This window comes from Trachemys scripta, chromosome 10 (genome assembly GCF_013100865.1).
Source record: "Trachemys scripta elegans isolate TJP31775 chromosome 10, CAS_Tse_1.0, whole genome shotgun sequence".
Classification (NCBI taxonomy): Eukaryota; Metazoa; Chordata; order Testudines; family Emydidae; genus Trachemys; species Trachemys scripta.
In genome coordinates this window covers 30,846,937-30,866,189 of record NC_048307.1, presented here as the reverse complement: position 1 = coordinate 30,866,189, position 19,253 = coordinate 30,846,937, and the positions used below count along the sequence as shown (strand labels likewise).

The 19,253-nt window shown below is 48.4% G+C and overlaps 1 protein-coding gene across 2 annotated transcripts in view; it reads right to left on the bottom strand.

The window, feature by feature from the left end:
• Window positions 1-19,253, bottom strand: part of GSG1L (GSG1 like) — a 115,592-nt gene that overhangs the window by 45,813 nt on the left and 50,526 nt on the right. For both annotated transcript variants that reach the window (XM_034784544.1, XM_034784543.1), the window contains exons 3-4: window positions 15,617-15,769; window positions 3,395-3,506 (exon numbers count right to left, since the gene is read on the bottom strand). In XM_034784544.1, the coding sequence (XP_034640435.1) occupies window positions 3,395-3,506; window positions 15,617-15,769 (265 nt within the window). The remainder of the gene's footprint in view (window positions 1-3,394; window positions 3,507-15,616; window positions 15,770-19,253) is intronic.

Here is a 19,253-nt window from a genome sequence, read left to right as displayed (position 1 = left end):
CTACAGTTGAGTGGGGTGAAATTTTTCAAATGAATAGTTTATTCTCCAAAAATGCAGTTTCAGTTGACCTAAAACTATTCATGAATGTGATATGAATTCACTGAATGGCTTTAGTCAGGTTTTTATTTGTATTTTTGGGGCTTTGGTGCTATTCACAAAACAGCAGTAGGAAGAGGTGGTGCCTACCTTATAGTTCAGCGATTAGGGACCTTACCTGGGCTGTGGGAGACCACAGTTTGGCTCCCTCCTCTGTCTAAGGTTGGAGTAGGATTTGAACTGGGGTCTCCCATACTGCAGGAGAGAGCACTGAGCTATAGGGTAGTGTGAGGCAGGTTTCTCTGGGTATGTCTACACTGCACTAAAGGACCTGCAATGCAGCCAGGCTGGATCAGTTGACTTCTGCTCACCGGCTTGGGTTGTGGGGCAATAATATTGTGATATAGACCCACCCACCCACACGCAGGGTCTCAGAGCTGAGCTCAAATGTCTACACTGCTCTTTTTAGCTCTGCTGCCCGGCCCTAGGAGCGTGAGTCAGCTGACCTAGGTTCTGAGATTTGGTGCATGGGATTTTTATTGCAATGTAGTTGGGGGAGCTATGTTTGAAGATCTTAAAAATTTTCATTAATTCAACATCTGAAAAATGTTGGAAATTCTGAGTTAAAGTTAAACTTAAAAGAAATCCAGACAGGGTAAGACCTAGAAATGTGCAGTTGATATCCAAACAACCTTAATTTTGCCCTGCAGCAATGTAATAAATTCATTACTCGTACTTGGGTATGTGTGGTCCTAGATTAGATTAAACTGATTTTTAAATACAACTAGGAGGTTGAATTCCAATTCCTGCTTTAAGTGCAAAACTCAGCTCTATGCTGTCATGACCTGCACCTCCATAACACCTGTGGCAATTGGTCTAGTTACCTATATGTCCCCATTGCTATAACATCTGAGCACTTCACAAACATTAATTCCCACAGCTCCTATTTGAAGAAGGGTGGTATTCTTCCCCCCATTTTACAGAAGGGGGACTGAATCTATGTGAAACTATACAATTGTACTAATGGCACACAGGAAGCTTGTGACATAGTCAGGAACTGAACACCCACCCTCTGAAGCCCAGCCACCAGATGACCTTTCCTCTCCTGTACTTTTTCGTAGGGGGTGTAGGCCTTCCTGCTGTGTAGGCCAGACACTCAAACACTAGAACTGGATTTAAAAGGAAGCTATAAATAATATCCTATATATTTATGTTGCTGACTTAGAGGTAATCAAACTTCAAACTTCAGGGCATCATCTGATCCCTAGGGGGATCAAGGAATTTTCCCCTACATACAACACCTCACAACTGGCCTGAAGGCCATGTGGAGTTTTTTGTTTTGTTTTCACCCTCCTCTAAAGCATTACATGTAGGCCACTGCCAGAGGCAGATACAGTTGTCTGGTCTGTTTGGCAATTATGTTTGTTAATCTGGAAGGAGGGAACATAGTTTTATGGTCAGAGCAAGGACCTGAGAGTGATAGGCTGGGCTCTTTTCTCAGCGGTGCTACTGGTTTGTTGCGTGGCCTTTGGGAAGCCACTTAACCTCTGGCCTCAGTTTCCCAAACTGCAGAATAAAAATATTGACAATGTGCAGCCCTTTCCAGGGGGCACTGGGACTGATTTGATGTTTCTAAAGTGCTTGGAGGTCCTATGATAAGAGATATTCCAGAATGGCAACATCATTACCATGGAGATAAAAATGTTAAGCATGAGAATGTGTCTCAGTCACTCAGGGAAGCTTGGCAGGAGACTGTAGCTATAACATAAAGAATCAATAGACACCAAGGAAACTGAAAGTTTTGTTATACACCTTTACCCCGATATAACGTGACCTGATATAATATGAATTCGGATATAACACGGTAAAGCCGTGCTCGGGGGGGGGGGAGGGAGGACTGCGCACTCCGGCGGATCAAAGCAAGTTCGATATAACGCAGTTTCACCTATAACGTAGTAAGATTTTTGGGGCTCCCAAGGACAGCGTTATATCGGTGTAAAGGTGTACTTTAAACAAATGTGTGAAGGTTTGGGAATGCCCAGTGACCATGACCTGGGCCATGGCACCTTCAGCCTCTCCCTCACAGCTGTGTCAGGCTGCTTCCTACTCATCACTGAACTGACACTCACAATTAGTTGGCCACTGCAAATCCAATATTTATGTGGCTAACAATGTGAACTGGTGCATAGTGAGTTCTGAAACCAGGGTGGGGGCCCCAATAGCCTCCTGATAACCCTTCTAAAGGGGGTGAGGGAGGCTAATAATTCCTTGCACTGGAACACAGGAGGGATTGTGGGGGATAACAGTCGTGTGTGTGTGTGCGGGCTAATCCCAGCAGTGGGGGGCTAAAAATCCCTTGCATTGGAATGTGGGATTTGGAAGAGGGGGAGGGCTAATCCCTTGCCTCACAATGTGGAGGGGGCTAATAATCAACTGCATTGAGGTGTGAGGGGCTAAGAACATCCTGCCTCAGATTCTGGAGGGTTAATAACCACCTGCCTTGGAATGTATGTGTGGATGGAGGGATCATTAATAATCCCCTGCCTTGGTGCCTGCAGGGAGTGTGTCCACACTTGCCTGTTTCAGGGAGTAGAATTAAAATATTACTCAGTAATAAAAAAAATTAAAATGCAATAAATTACAATGGAAACCCCTTCCTCAGGCTCCACAGGACAATGCAAGCTGTTGAAAGTTGTGAAAACTGTGATCAAAATATTCCTAACTCCCCAAATTCTCCTATACTAGTCAAATATGCCAGTTCTCCTAAAGGGCAGAACAATAAAACATATTGGGGGGCTTCTAGGCCAAGCCAGTATTTTTATCTCATGAGCAAAATAAATATGGGACTCATTCCAAAACCAACCCCCCCTCACTGTACATTAAATTCTCTCCAAAACACTTTGTCTGATTTGCCTCAAACCTTCCAAGAAACTCCCCCTGGGTGCTATTGTGAGATCCAAAAGAGCTATGCCTCCCACTGCCACACAGGGGCATTGCAGCTTCTATAGAAAATTTCCCTGTAAGACACAATTGAGCCTTTACTGTAAATACATGAAACCAAGAGTTTCAGAAATGTTATGGCACCTAATTCAAATGTATACACTTAATGGAATTGCTCTCAGTGGTGGTAATTGTGGCTGCAGTTGACTTGCAAGAGATATAACTAATGATTTTTATTTGCAATTTCAAAACTAGCCAATGCAATCCAATGTCTATGATCAACTGTGTGTTTTTTGCACTTGGAAATGCACATACAATTTCCTGGATATTTAAGACCATGTTTGTAACTCCTGCACTGATATCCATAATCAGACAATCCAAGAGTGAGATGAAGATACTAAATGAAGGAGACACTTACCAGAAGGACCAGCCATAGTCCCATGAATGTGGTCTCCAATCTTCTGGTCCGAGGCTGACTGTCACTTGGAAAACTTGGGTGTACATCATATGAGCCACCATCCCCAAGAGACCTGGAAAGCAGGAATTACAACAGGAACATCTTTCCGATCTTTTCTATTCTTCCTGAAGGAGCTTCCCCAACTCCAGCAGGTGCTGAAAGCTCCTGCAGATAACCCTCTTGGTGCACCCTGCATCACTGCAGAAAAGGCAGCACATTGTGGGCAGAGGAAGGGAGCCATTCAGGTTTTGCTATTTTACAACACAGTCTGAACGGTACAGGAGTGCTGATGGTATAAAGGGAACCCTTTGAAGAGCTTGCCAACACATTAATGTTAACATCAACTTTGCTACTGTAAGCCAGGTTTTCTCTGGTTACGCCGTTCAGCTTCTGCATGGTACCTGAATACTTCCATTGGTTGCTCATACAAATTGATATTTCCAAGAATCATATAAACATCCAGCCCCAAGTGTCCCTTGTGAGAAGTTGTTGTTGTTATATGTATTACTATATCACATAGGACAGCGGGTAGATATACCCCTGGGGGTACACAGAGGTCTTCCAGGGCGTACATCAACTCATCTAGATATTTGCCTAGTTTTACAACAGGCTACATGAAAAGCACTAGCGAAGTCCATACAAACTAAACTTTCATACAGACAATTACTAGTTTATACTGCTCTCTCTATACTATACTCTGAAATATAAGTACCATATTTATATTTCAATTGATTTTATAATTATGGTAAAAATGAAAGTAAGCAATTTTTCAGTAATAACATGCTATGACTTTTGTATTTTATGTCTGATTTTGTAAGCAAGTAATTTTTAAGTGATGTGAAACTTGGGGGTACACAAGACAAATCAGACTCCTGAAAGGGGTACAGTAGTCTGGAAAGGTTGAGAGCCACTGACCTAGTCATGGACCTGGACTCTATTGTGCTAGGTGCTGTAAAACACAGAGCAAAAAGACAGTCCTTGCCCCGAGGGACTTACAATGTAAGTATAAGATGAGACAACAGATGGGGGAGCACAAGTAAGGGTACGTCTATACTTACCCGCTGGTTCGGTGGCAAGCAATCGATCTTCTGGGATCGATTTATCGCGTCTTGTCTAGACGTGATACATCGATCCCGGAAGTGCTTGCTGTCGATGCAGGTAATCCTGCTCTGCGAGAGGAATAGGCGGAGTAGACGGGGGAGCCTAGCTGCCGCGTGTGGACCCGCGGTAAGTACCTTTAAGTTCGAACTAAGATACTTCGACTTCAGCTACATTATTCACGTAGCTGAAGTTGCGTATCTTAGTTCGAACTGGGGGCTTAGTGTGGACCAGCCCTAAGCAATGAGACAGTATTAGTCAGCATGGTAAGCAGTGGTCTCTGCACACCAGCAGCCCAACCATTGTCAAGGTTTTTGGAGGCATCACGGCAAAGGATAATTTTGAGGTGGGATCTGAAGATGGATAATGAAGTAGCTTTGTGTACATTCATAAGGAGAATCTCCAAAGCCTGGGAGAAAGCATGAAGGTGTTTGAAAATTTAGCAAGTGGGCAGTGGAGACTGGAATTGTGGGGCCACTGTAGGTGAGTATCAACAGCTCAAAAGCAAATGAAGTATGATAGGTAGTGTGAGGACTGACTAGGAAGTAGAGGACTGCTTTTGGGGCAGGAAGTAATTCATTAGTAAAGGGATGGAAATGCAGTGCACCATGTGCAGTATTTCAGAATGACTGATCATAACATGAAATTTATATATATGTGAAAAAAACCTCTTAACAGAAACAGTTCCAAATTGCATAAAGTTACACGCAATATAAAACGTCTCATGTTTTTTTGTAGAGGTCATTTGCTTGAAGACACTCAAGTACCAAGCACACACGTTGGCCATGAAGGGCTTGGGATTTCTGAGAAGATGATGATGTCATCTAAGTAGATCACTACGAACTGCTTCAGAACATTTCTAAAGATGTCATTCACAAAGTGCTAGAATGTGGCTGGAGCGTTGGAAAGACTGAAGGACACAACAAGGTATTCAGAATGATCATACTGGTTGTGAAATGTTGTTTTCCACTCACTGACATCTAGGATACAGACTAGACTGTAAAACACCACAAAGATCAAGCTTGGTGAAAACTTTAGCAGAGCCCACCCTCTCCAATAGTTCATTGTTCAAAGGTAAAGGGCATTCATTCTTGAGAGTAATGTTGTTCGTCGCTTGACAGCCTACACAAAGATGTGAAGAGCTGTATTCTTTTTGACAAACAGAACTGGAACCCCTGTGGTCGATTGTAGATGGATGGTTAAAGTTTTTTGCTAGGTCCTCATTGAGGTATTCCCATAGGGCATGGAGTTCTGGCTCTAAAAAGGTATAAAACCATTCAGTGGAATTTTGGCCCCTGTCTGAAGATCAATGGAGCAATAATAAGACCTATGCAGGGGTAGGACATCAGCATTTTTTAAAATCAAATATGTAAGCAAAATCTTAATATTTTGCAGGGATTAGTGAGCTGTTACTCCTTGAATTTGCTGGACACAGAAGGTGGTGGACTTCTCCATGCTGTTTCTTATCCCTGCTGCCTGACTCTGCAAGACACCATTGCTGGCAATAGCCTGACTCGAACCATACCTTTTGCATCTTCCAGGAGATATTTGGATCATGGACCAAGAGGCAGGGGATGCCAAGTGTGATGGGGAAGTGAGGTGAGTTAATAAAGTTAAATTTCAGGGTTTCTTGGTGGTCTTGTATTTTGACCCAAAGGGGCACATATTAGTAGGTGACGGGACTTGAGGATAGCATGCTCCCATCAATCAATTTCACTAAGTGTGGGGCAAGCGTTCTTTGTACTGGAAGCTGGGTAGCCTTAGCAAACCCAGTGTACATTGAATTACTAGAGGCTCCAGAATCCACAAGTGCAAGTTGGGTGCAGCTCACCTTAGGTGTGGAAGGGATGCAGAGACAGAACAAGACCTACAAGTGGGGATGGCAGTGATCCACAGTTGTTAAGATGCATGTTGGCAGAAGAAGGGATAAGTTTGGGGAACCTGATTCCATGATTACGTCCAGCTACAACCCCCTTAATGGGGCTGGACATGGTTGTTTCCTGGATCTGGCGCAGGTCTGGATTCAAGGGTGTAGTCAATGGTGAAGTGACCTGCCCTCCACAGTACAAGCAAAGGCCATTCCATCACCAATACTCTTTCTCCAAGACAATGAGATGTCTTTTCATTATGGGCTCTGTCCCTGGGGCTGCATCTGGGGGCAGTCAGAATGGGACTGCACCTAGACTTGGGTTGAATGTATACTCTTTTTTTCATGGCACCGTTCGAACAGTCAACTGAACTATACTTACAGATTGACAGTATATGAGTTCAGCACTGTGTATGCGTTGAGTGGGGGGTAGCCCAAAGCTCAAGATCAAACTATTGATGAGATGTGGGTCAAAATGGACTCAGTCTGAGTTTTGCCCCGGGACCCATGGTTCCCACTAAATCCTTGAGGGACCCAAATAGATAACAATATTTAAGAAATTGTACCTTTTTTTTTTTTTTTTTACACAGTGAATGGGCCAATACAGAAAAATTAAAGGGTTTCCATTCCCACTATTTTATGTGCTTTAAAGCTTGGTTCTTGTAAATGCTCTAAAATCCAAATGGTTAATCAGATTGCTTTGAAATTTGGTGTGCCTCCTGGACTGCATGGTAGTGTTAGGGGTCCCAGTTTGATGTCATTTGATGCCTGGGGATCCCCCCTGAAACCAGTTTCCTTCTGTTGCATTGAACTGCTAAGCTGAGAGACACTAACCATTGGATGAATCACACCTCAGTGAGCTTGATGAATCTGCGCTCACCCTTGATGGGTTTGAACCCACCTTTCAGTTACCATAACTACTGATAAATTAATCACAAACCCCAACCTAAGACAAAAGGAGTGACTGGAGATTGGCTACAATTTGTGAGTCATGGGTAGCTGTTTGTTTTGGGGGCATGTAATCAAAGTGACAAGAGTGAAATGCCTGCAACCTGCATGGAAACTATATAAAAGCACTAATAGAGACTCAAATTAAATGTATACCCCAACTTAAAAAAAAAATAGTAAGAGGACCAAAAATGCCACCATGGCAAAACAACAGAGTAAAAGAGGAGGTTAGAGGCAAAAAGGCATCTTTTTGAAAATAGGATTTGACTTCCAACCTCAGGAAAATAGAATGGAGCATTACCACTAGTAAGTCAAGTGTAAAAATATAATTAATTAGGCAGGTCAAAGAATTTGAAGAGCAACTAGCAAAAGGCACAAAAACTAACAGCAAAAAAGTATTTAAGTACATTGATTGTTTGGCAGGCTTCCTGCTTCAAAATGAGCCACTGGAGGACGATCAAGGTGCTAAGGAGCACTAAAAGAAGACAAAGCCATTGCAGAGAAGCTAAATTAATTCTTTGCATCAGTCTTCACTACAGTGGCTGTGAGGGAGATTTCCACACCTGAGCCATTCTTTTTGGGTGACTAATCTAAGGACCTGTCCCAGATTGAGGTGTCAGTAGAAGAGGTTTTGGAACAAATACATAAATTAAACGGTAATACGTCATCCGAGCCAGATGGTATTTACCCAAGAGTTCTGAAGGAACTCAAATATGAAATTGCAGAACTACTGACTGTGATATGTAACCTATTGCTTAAATCAGTCTCTGTACCAGATGACAGGAGGATAGGTAATGGGGAGATTTTTAAAAAAAGGCTCCAGAGGCAATCCTGGCAATTACAGTCCAGGAAACTTAACTTCAGTAATGGGAAAATTGAAACTGTAGTAAAGAACAGAATAATCACCCACACATGCAGAGGTGGAGCCCCCCCTTAGAGGAGGCTAGCTCCCAGCTCCACCCCTTCCACCCACACCCTTTCTGCCAGAGCCCCAAGACCCCCTCCCCTGCGGCCAGAGCCAGGAGTCCCTCTCCCCTCCCTGCCTGGAGGAGTACCAAGTGGCGCCCCCTAAGCCAGAGGAGCCCCAGGCCGGCTGGAGCCCTGAGTGCCTGCACCTCCCCCGCCTCGGCAACCTTACCTGGGACTCCTCTGGCTAACCCTCCTGGATTGGCTGGGAGTTTCCCAGCATCAATCTCCTGGTGGCTAAAAGTCCAGTGGGCAGCACAGCGGGGCTAAGGCAAGCTCCCTACCTGCCCTGGCTCCACATGAGTCCTGGAAGCAGCCGGTATGTCCCTGCAGCTCCTAGGCACAGGGTTAGGCAGGGGGTCTCCGCGCGCTGCTCCCGCCCCAGCACTGACTCCACAGCTCCCATTGGCCAGGAACCACAGTCAATGGGAGCTGTGGGGGTGGTACCTGCAGGCAGGGGCAGTGCGCAGAGCCACTTGGCCACCCTTGAGCCTAGGAGCTGGACATGCCAGTCGCTTCCGGGAGCCGCCCGAGGTAAGCGCTGCCCAGTCGGTGCCCACACCCCTCACCACCTCCTGCACCCCAACCCCCTTCCCCAGCCCTGAGCCCCCTCCCGCACCCAAACTCCCTCTCAAAGTCCATACCCTGCACCCCCTCTTGCACTGCAACCCCCTGCCTGAGGTTCAGCCCAGAGCCCTCTCCCACACTCTGAACCCCTGGGCCCAAGCCTAGAGCCCACACCCCAACCCGCTGCCCCAGCCCAGTGAAAGGGAGTGTGTGTGGGGGGGACAGCAAGTGACAAAGGGAGGGGGGATGGAGTGAGCAGGGGGCGGGGCCTTGGAGAAGGGCCGTCCAGGGATGTTGCCTCAGGGAGTGGGCGGGGAGGGGAGGGGCAGGGCAAGGGTGTTCAGGTTTGTGTGATTAGACAGGTGACAACCCTAGTCCCAGTCCAGCCAAAGCCCCCATCTACCTGCCCAGAGGTGCCCCAGGCCAGCCACAGCCATGCCGCACCTCCTATCCCCTCCTCTCCCCAGACCCCAGACGTTGTGGGGAGAAGCCTCTCACTCTCCTCTGAAGAAGCTTTTGATATGCCCCATGCAGGTTCCAGGGCGGCTGGGCAGCAGTATTTGCTACTCAACTTCCTGGGTTCATGAGTAATCTCTCTGGAGTCCAGGGAGATTACTGATGAACCCGGGAAGCTCACTAGCACGTACCGACTCCTCAGCCACCCCAGAACCTGAATGGGGCATAATAAAGCAAAAACTTCCTCCCAAACCCCTCACCGGGGGGGTCTGGTGGCAGCAGTGCCAGGGGGTTAAAGGACAAGGGTGATCCAGTGGATATAATGTACTTGGACTTCCAGAAAGCCTTTGATGAGGTCCCTCATTAAAGGCGCTTAAGCAAAGTAAGCAATCATGGGATAAGAAGGAAGGTCTGCTCATGGATCTGTAACTGGAAATAAAGTTAAATAAATAATAAATAAGACAGGAAATAAAGGGTAGGAATAAAAGGACAGTTTTCACAGAGGAAAGAAGTAAATGTGTGTGGGGGGCGGCCAAGGATCAGTCCCGGGACCTCTGCTGTTCAACATATTCATAAATGAACTGGGAAAAGGGGTAAACTGTGCAGTAGCAAAGTTTGCAGATGATACAAAATTACTCACGATAGTCAAGTACAAAGCTGACTGTGAAGAGCTACAAAGGGATCTCACAAAACTGGATGAATGGGCAACATAATGGCAGATGAAATTCAATGTTGATAAATGCAAAGTAATGCACATTGGGAAAACATAATCCCAAATGATAGCTAATTTGGATTCCATTATTTTGTTACCACTTAAGAAAGATCTTAAAGACATTGTGGATAGTTCAGTGAAAACATCCACTCAATGTGCAGCGGCAGTCAAAAAAGCGAATAGAATGGTAGGAACCATTAGGAAAGGGATGGGTAATAGTGTTGTAAATATCACAATGCCACTATAGAAATACATGCTACGTCCACACCTTGAATACAGTGCACAGTTCTGGTCGCCCCATCTCAAAAAAGATATCTTAGACTTGGAAAAAGTACAGAGAAGAGCAACAAAAATAATTAGGGGTATGGAACAGCTTCTGTATGAGGAGAGATTTAAAAGATTGGAACTGTTCATCTTGGAAAAGAGATGACTAAGGGGGGATATGATAGAGGTCTATAAAATCATGATTGGTGTAGAGAAAGTGCAAAAGAAAGTGTTATTTGTCTCTTCACATAACACCAGAACCAGGAGTCATCCAATGAAATCAATAGGCAGCAGGTTTAAAACAAAAGGAAGTACTTCTTCACACAATACAAGGTCGCCCAGTGGAACTCATTGCCAGGGGATGTTGTGAAGGCCAAAATGTAACTGGGTTAAAAAAAGAATGAAGATAAGTCCATTAAAGGTTAGTAGCCAAGATGGTCAGGAAAGCCACCCCATGCTCTGGTGTCCTTAAGTCTCTGACTGATCCATCCCCTGTCATCCAGTCCCAGCATCTGGCAATCTATAATTGTCCTGTTTTGTTCATTCCCTCTGACGCATCGGACATTGGCCACTGTCAGAAGACAGGCCACTGGGCTAGATGGTCCATTGGTCTGACCTAGTATGGACATTCATATGCTATGTTCTTAAAGCATTTGGGGGTGGGGGTGGAAATTAGACATGTGAATGTCCTGGGAGGGCAGGCTTATTAGGGGTGGAGGAGTGGAGAAGAGGGGTTTGGGGATGCAGTGTGGGAAAGGGGGATAAATGTTGATGGATAGTAAGGGAGGTGAGAGAGGTTGGGAACTAAGGGGCGGGAGGCCTGGCACTCAACAGCTGGGTCAGTGCACCCCACCCCTATGAATGCCACAGCTCTGACAGTGCACCCCAAGCCTTTTGCACTCCCCAGCTCTGCTAGTACACTCCTTGCACCCCACAGCTCTTCCAGTGCTTCCCAACCCCCCTGCATCCCACAGCTCTTTCAGTGCTTTCCAACCCCCCTGCATCCCACAGCTCTTCCAGTGCTCCCAAACCGCCCTACACTCCCAGCCCTGTCAGTGCAGACTGGGGGTTCGGGTGAGGAAGGCATGTGGAGTACGGGAGAGGAGAGGTGGGACAGTGGGAAGGGGCCATTGCGGGCTTGTAGGCGCCGGCAGCAGGCAAAGAGCCCTCCCCTGACCCGACCCTAGGAGCCAGAGGGACCTGCCGGATGCTTCCCAGGAGCCGCCCCAGGTAAGCACCGCTGGGACTCCCCACCTAGCCCCCCGGCAGGTCCTTCTGGCTGTTAGGGTCGGGTTGGGTTGGGAGGGGCAGAGGGCTCTCTGTGCACTGCCGGTGCCTGCAAGCCTGGCTCTGGGAGCTCCCATTGGTGCTTTTCCTGGCCACTGGGAGCCACAGAGCTCGTGCTTGTGGCGGGTGCAGCACGTGGAGACCCCTCGGCTGCCCCTGATCCTAGGAGCCAGGGGGATCTGCGGCAGGAGGGGTGAGTAGGCGGGCAGGGGGGTGAAAAGGCCAGTGGCGGGCAGTGGGGGTTGAAGAGGCAAGCGGCGAGGAAGGCAGCAGCAGGCGGGAGGGTGAGGAGGTGGGCAGCGGGCCAGCAGTGGGCAGGGGGGTGAAAAGGCCAGTGGTGGGCAGCCGGGGTTGAAGAGGCGAGCGATGAGGAAGGCGGCAGCGGGTGGGTGGGTGGGCGGGGGTGAGGAGGCAAGAAGCAGCGAGCCAGCAGCAGGCAGGGGTTCTCGGGGCGGGCATGGGGGTTTCTGGCAGGTGGGAGGAGGCGAGTGGTGGGTGGGGGACTGAGGAGGGATGCAGCAAGCTAGCGGGTGGGCCAGGGGGTGAGGAGGGGTGTGGTGGCAGGGCTGAGTGGGGAGGGGGCAGGACCTGGGGCAGAGTGGGGGTGGAGCGTGGGAGGAGCGGGGGTGGACTGTGCGCGGGGCCGACCTCCCCCTCCCCCCTCGTGGAGTGTCCTTTTTTGTGGATGTTCAAATATGGTAACCCTACAACAAAGAAAAAAATTGTGCAAGGGTTTCTATGCAGCCACCTTATGATTGCCTGGGTAGTTTGTGGGAACAGGGCCGGCGCAACCCATTAGGCAACATAGGTGGTCACCTAGGGCACTAACATTTGTGGGGCGGTGACCATGGTGACCGAATCTTCGGCCGCCCCGGTTGTCGTCAGTATTTCGGGGGCGGGACCTTCTGCCGCCTAGGGCGGCAAAAAAGCAGGCGGCACTCCTGTGTGGGAATGTGTCAAAGCCAGTGCCCCTGGTGAACATTCCACCCCTGATGTTTCTAGTGTGAACTTTTGGTACATCTGATCAATAAGATTTAAAAACTCGCGTTGCTTGCTACAAGTTGTCTCTGTTATAATAGAGCATGCTTTTGTTTTATGGGGATGCTTGATGTGAACACAGCAGAGTTGTCAGCAGCCAGTCTCACCAATTTTTTTGTTATAGTGATTGGGGGGGAGCTGGAGATTGAGAATTTGGGGAGGGGACAGAGACAGGGAAAGGGGTTGTGGCTGCAGAGCAGTTGCTCAATGAGGATTGGTGGTAAGCACAGGGCCGGCTCTGGCTTTTTTGCCGCCCCAGGCAAAAAAGCCTCCTGCCGCCCCCCGCTCCACCCGCTGGCGGGGAGCGCGGCAGGGGAGGGTGCCGAGCCCGGCTGCGGGCCCGCTCTCCCCAACCGGCCAGAGAGCCGGGGGAGGGCGGCTTCGCCCTTCCCGGCCGGCCGGAGCGCCAGGGGAGGGCGGCAAGCCCGACCGGGGCCCCGTTCTTCCCGACTGGCCGGAGCGCCCGGGGGAGGGCGGCGAGCCCGGCTGCGGCCCCGCTCTCCCTGGGTGAGTGCCGCCCTTCTCCAGGTGCCGCCCCAAGCACATGCTTGGAGGGCTGGTGCCTGGAGCCGGGTCTGGGTAAGCAAGCCGTGGATTGTATTTTACTAGCCTTGGGGGTGGGGGCAAGTGGCTTGTAGCAGGGTGGACACCTGCTCCTGCCTGGAAGGGCCTGAGATAGCCCAGGGAGTAGGCAGTGTGAAGGCTGAGCTGATTAGGGGAAGTGGCTGCAGCTGGGGCCACGCCCCAAACAGCCTCAGCAGGCCGTATACAGGCTGGGAGCCAGGAGCTCAGGCCAGAGTCTCTCTCTGCCTTCAGAGAGAGAAGGGCCTGGCTGCAGGGAGTGAGACAGGATACCTATAGTGGAGCAGGGCTGGGGAGCTCCAGCCTGGATAGCCCCAGGCTGCGGCCTGGTAGTAGGCCAAGGGGTACTGGGGGTTGCAGTGGGCAGCCCAGGGCTAGGCCAAGGCAGCAGGTCCAAACCCCCCTTGCCAGTGATGAGTGGCCTATACTGCAGTCTGCCCCAGGGAGCGGGGGCTAGTTGGTGACTGGCAGTGGCCTAGTGCTGAGGCAAGGTGGGGCTAGTGGGTGGGGGTTCCCTGGGGGCTAGTGGGTGGGGGAGACCCAGATCTGTGGAGTACTGCCAGGGGGCAGTGACCCAGAGCAAGGGGCACCAGGGGTCCTGGGAGGGACACAGGGGCCAGAAGTAGGGACAAGGTGGATCACTGGCCTACAGAGGGCGCTCCAGATGCTGGATGAGCTGATTCCCCAGAGTAACCAGTAGGGGGCGCTGCAGGGGTGAGTCCGTACCCTTACATGGCTACTTCCTGATCTTGGGGCAGATTAATGAGCGGGTTCCAAAGACACATAGCATGGAGGTTTGGAAATGACAGCGCCGGCATCTTTACCACTGAGGGAAAAGAAATATGTGCACTGCTAGGTTTGCTAAAGGGTGGATTCCAGAAGATGGAACTTTCTCTTTGCTATTACAGTAGCAACAAGGAAGTTAATGTTGTAATTCTCCCCCTTCACAGTGAAACAGCTGTGAAATTCACTTGTCTACTGCCTAGCACAAACTGGAGTGCTGCTGAGTTCATTGTGGCCATTAGTGAGAGAGAGCGGATGGCTTGCTGTCCTGCACTCTTGTATCTTCTTGGTTTTCATTTGCATGGCCCCACACATACAGGCTGTGTGAGAGGGAATCACACACAGGGTCAGATGTCATGTTTCAAGAGTGTGTGGCCATCCTCATCCTTCTGAGATACTCCATCAAATTCTGTCCTAGTGCAAGAGTCACAGTTTAGGGCTCCAGCAAGTTCAGGAGTCAGAGAGCTGGCAGGGAAGCAAAGCACATTAGGGATATACCAGGGACCCGTGCTGTCCTCAGACCCTCACTTTCACTCTATGTCTAGAATGCATGGTTGGGAACAAAATGGGTCTGTCTACACTGCAGCTGGGAGCATGCCTCCGAGCCTGGGCAGACAGACTCATGCTAGCTCTGCTCAAGCTAGCACACTAAAAATAGCAGTGTGGCCATTGCAGCATAGGAATTGGCATGGCTTAGCTGCCCAAGTGCAATCCTGGCTGACCCCCAAGCTCAGGTGGCGAGCCCATGCCGCAACTTGTGCTGCAACATCCACGCTATTCATTTTAGCATGCTAGCACAAACAGAGCTGGTGTGTATCAATCTACTCGGGTTGGGATGTACAGTCCCAGACTAAGCCTAACACGGTTTAGTCTGCTGGAATCTGCAGCCAGCCTGAGACAATAGATCTGAGAGGTGTGAACTTCCCCATTCACGTCCATGGAGTTGTTCCTGAGCTGTCCTTTGGTAACACCAAGTCTTCTTCACCCATTGTGGATACTAGAATGCCTCTCAATCTTAATTGGAGATATCCCATCTCCTAGAACTGGAAGGGACCTTGAAAGGTCATCGAGTCCAGCCCCCTGCCTTCACTAGCAGGACCAAGTACTGATTTTTGCCCTAGATCCCTAAGTGGCCCCCTCAAGGATTGAACTCACAACCCTGGGTTTAGCAGGCCAATGCTCAAACCACTGAGCTATCCCTCCTTGCATCAGCTAGACCCCTTTCCTTTTTCCTGCACCCTCTAGCCCTCCTCCCTTCTTTAACGTGAAGATTAAAAAGGGATTTTCAAAACACACCTTCTCGTTTTCCTATTTGGTGACCAGGAGGGTGATGCTGAGAGAGGAGGTTCATAGATGACACAGTCAGGGCAGTGTCGGTGGCGTAGGAAGATTAACGAGTGTGCTATCACTTTGGATTTAGCTCCAGGTATTTTCAGTTCTCCAGGGCTATAGGCAGCACTACTGTGCTGACCCTTTCCCAAAGCTCTAATGAAACCTGGCGAGCTGCACATGGCTGAGAGGAGCCCGGCAGTCCTGTGTTCTCAACCTTTCAAAGTTTCAGAATCTCACTTCGTTGGATGTCCCAGGCGGACTGAGGAGTGGAAAGGTCCCTTACCTGACAGCACAGTGAAGACAGCAGCAAAGGCATTTAGCTTGAGCCCATCTATCACATTACTCGAATGGAAGAGCTCTAGGCACATGAGGCTGAACCCAACGACTAACAGCGTGATGTACAACACTTCAGACACGACCGATAGCCACAGGACACCTGCAACACAGGAGAGAAACAACCAGAGGCTGCTTTTAGTTACCTTTGACACAGTCCAAAATTGACAAAAGCACAGTGATGAGGGCAGGAATATGTAGCGCTGACTCCTGCCATTTAAATGGGGCAGAGAAAACGCTTGAGGGAAAGCAAACGTGGCAGTGAAGGGGGCTGGCCTTGTGGGTGAAGGCTTTGGTTTGGGACACAGGCACCCTAGTCTCAATTCTCAGCTGAGCTCTTCTAATGACTCTGTGTGATCCTAAGCAAGTCATTGAATCCCTGTGTCTGAGTTCTCCAGCTGCAAAATAGACGTGATATAATAATTAATAATCCCCACCATAGCTGGGTGCTGCTGGGAATAAAGTTTGGGAAGTGCCAGGGACTGGATGTGAAAATGGACAGATAAAAGGGCTTGATGTGCCTTGAGGGTAAGTGCTGAGCTGTTCTGAAACAGAAAGATTTAGTTAGGAGAGGTCAGAGAAGCTCCAGGGCTCACACTCTCCTAAGAATGTGAATGGCGGAAGCAGCAGGCACTGACTGTTCAGAGAGAGAGTTGGTAGGGCGCTAGAACTGTGCAGTTAGTGCCCACTATGGGTTTATTTGAGTTGGACAGCTGTATGCAATTGCCTTGTCCCACTACATAGCACAAACTGGAGTTCATTGTGGCGATGGGTGAGAGAGAGGGAACGGCTTGCTGTCCTGCACTGTGGTATCTTCTTGGTTTTCATATGCATGGCCCCTCGGGGATGGGCTGTGTGAGGTAGAGTCTCAGCTCAAAGGCCACAATTCAAACTCCCATTCTTCGCAACATCTCCAACATCTGAGTGGTGCTTATGTCACTCTTTTCCATCTGAAGATGCACATTTCTTTGGAAAGGATGGCCATTCTCCAATCAGTCCCAGTATGAAGCAGAAACACTGGAAAACTACCATTCTTGGATGGATGGATTTGAAAAGAAACACCCTTTATACCTTTTCTGGAGCACCATTGCAGGATGGTGGGGGTGATCACCATGCCTACTTTAGTGGCACAGCATCAGACAACTCCAGAGAGACTTGTACTGACTCAGTGCTGTGTTGGCAACTTGATTCAAGCATCAGTTGACTGTCAGGTCTTTCTACTGCATGGATCCATGAGAGCAAAATGCACTGGTACCGGCCATCACACACTAGTTTAATTTCCTAGTGCAGTGGAATTAATGAGAAATATAGCATGAACATCATATCTTGAAGGTGACATTGGAGATGCAGAGGCAGTAGTGCTTAAAAAGTGCATTAAAAAGTTAAGTGACGTGAGTCTGAACTGGAAGCACTCTAAAAGAAGGGGGGTCACAGGTGCTGAACAATGGCCCTGCCCCCCAAGCCCCCGCCTTCATGCTGTCTCTTTCCCCGAGGCCCTGCTCCAGCGCCACGTCTTCCCCCATCCCCCCCATGACCCCGTCCCCACTAGCTCTTCTCCACTCCCTATCCCATGTCACTTGCCCTTATGGCTTGTAAAAAGTGGGAGGGCCATGGCCCCCTGCCCCCCCTTGTTCTAGCACCCTGCTGGCAAAAAGAACATAAGCGCAGCAAAACCTACTGGTACCAACGTCTTTGGTAGGTATAAAAGGCCAAAGGTTGGGAAAGCCAATGAGAAAGCACTGGTAAGGATTAAAAATGGAGTGAATACCATGGTACTCTCTCTGTCCTGACCATTTTTGCTTTTAATATGTTCTTTCCAAATTTCTAGGCAAAGCTGCATTTAGAAAAGTCCATTTTAAGAAGCAGGTGGATGGGTACCAATTGCAGTAAGGCAATCCCTCTGAATGCGGTTATGCAGTTGGGGGGAGGCAAGAAGACAAAGCCGACAATTTTAAATCAAGAGTGTCTGTTTTTCTAAAAGATCTGCTCTAGGCATTATTTTGGGGCAGTTCTCTGGCCTGTGTTATACAGGAAGTCAGACTAGATGACCACAACGGTCCCTTCTGGCCTTGGAACCTATGGATCTATGACTCTAGGTATATATGAGCAGAGGAATCACACCCTGGCTCATAGTGTAGATGTAGCCTATAAGGCATGTTTTCAAATTCTTAAACATTCTCGTGGCTCTTCTCTGAACCCTCTCCAATTAATCTGCATTCTTGCTGAATTGTGGATGCCAGAGCTGAACCAAGTATTCCAGTAGTGGTCACAGTAGTGCCAAATACAGAAGTAATATAACCTACCTACATTCATGGATCCAATTAGCCCTTTTCAATATAGCATCACACTGGTAGCTCTTGTTCCGCTGATTACCCACCATGACCCTGCCCCCACACACACATCTTTTTCACTGCTTCCCAGGATAGTCCCCGTTCTTTGTTCTTAGATATCTAACTTTACATTTGGCCATATTAAAATGCATATTGTTTGTTTGCACCCAGCTTACTAAGTGATCCAGATTGCTCCGTATCAGTGACTTGCCCTTTTCATTATTTACCACTCCCCCAATCTTTGGGTCTTCTGCAAACGTTACCAGTGATAATCTTAGGTTTTCTTCCAGGTCACTGATAAAAATACTAAATAGCTTCTCTGGGCTTGCTAGTCCTTGTGACTCTGGTCTCGCTAGCCATCATTGTCCTGCTTCTTCATGTTTGCCCACTATATTGTTTAGTCTTTGGGATTTCCTCTGAGCTCACCAGCTCTTCCCACCCCCCAAGCTCATCCAGTGCATTTTCTGTTGCCTGGATAGATAATGGGGAAGGAAAGAAACCATCATGCTGTCTGGAGTTGCTCACGACCATGAATGCCTGCCTCAGGACAGACTGTCAGAAAACAGGACAGACATTCCAGACTGGTGGTGTGGTTGATAATTAGATTTCACCAAGCCAGTAACAAATGTGAATTCCTGGATCACTATAACAGTCTTACCATGGAATCACAGACAGTCCCCTTGGAGTCTCCAATCTGTCTTACCATCCAGACAAACTGGACTTCATAATAAAAGGTCACTTACACCAAAAATCACCACATCAGGTTCTCCCAGTCCCAAGAGACCAGTCACATAACCCAGATCAATTAGTACTCCAGATCTTACAGCAAAGGCAGTGCTGGCATTGGCAGCCAATTCTATAGTAAACTAACTAAAGGTTCATTAGCTAAGAAAAGGAAATCAGAGTTATTGAGGGGCTAAAGCAGGTAAAATATATGAACAGGTGAGTAACAGTCTATAATTCCAAATAGTAGCAGAGATGTAGTAATCTGCCAGTTTCCCAAAAGTCTCTCAGGGCTACCCAGAATAACTCTGGGGATCTCCATATGCTTGTTCAGTTGTTCTGCCCTGTTAGAATCCAAACAGTCCGAAGATAAAGGATCTTTCCCTGAATCAATACTTATTGCTTCTTCTCACCGAAGACAAGCTGACAGTGTCACTACCCATGTGGGCTTTTCCTTTGATGGCAGAGAGTGACGAATGCATTTTGAGTCTTTGACCTCCGATCATCACACACAATGACCACTTGCTTTAAAAT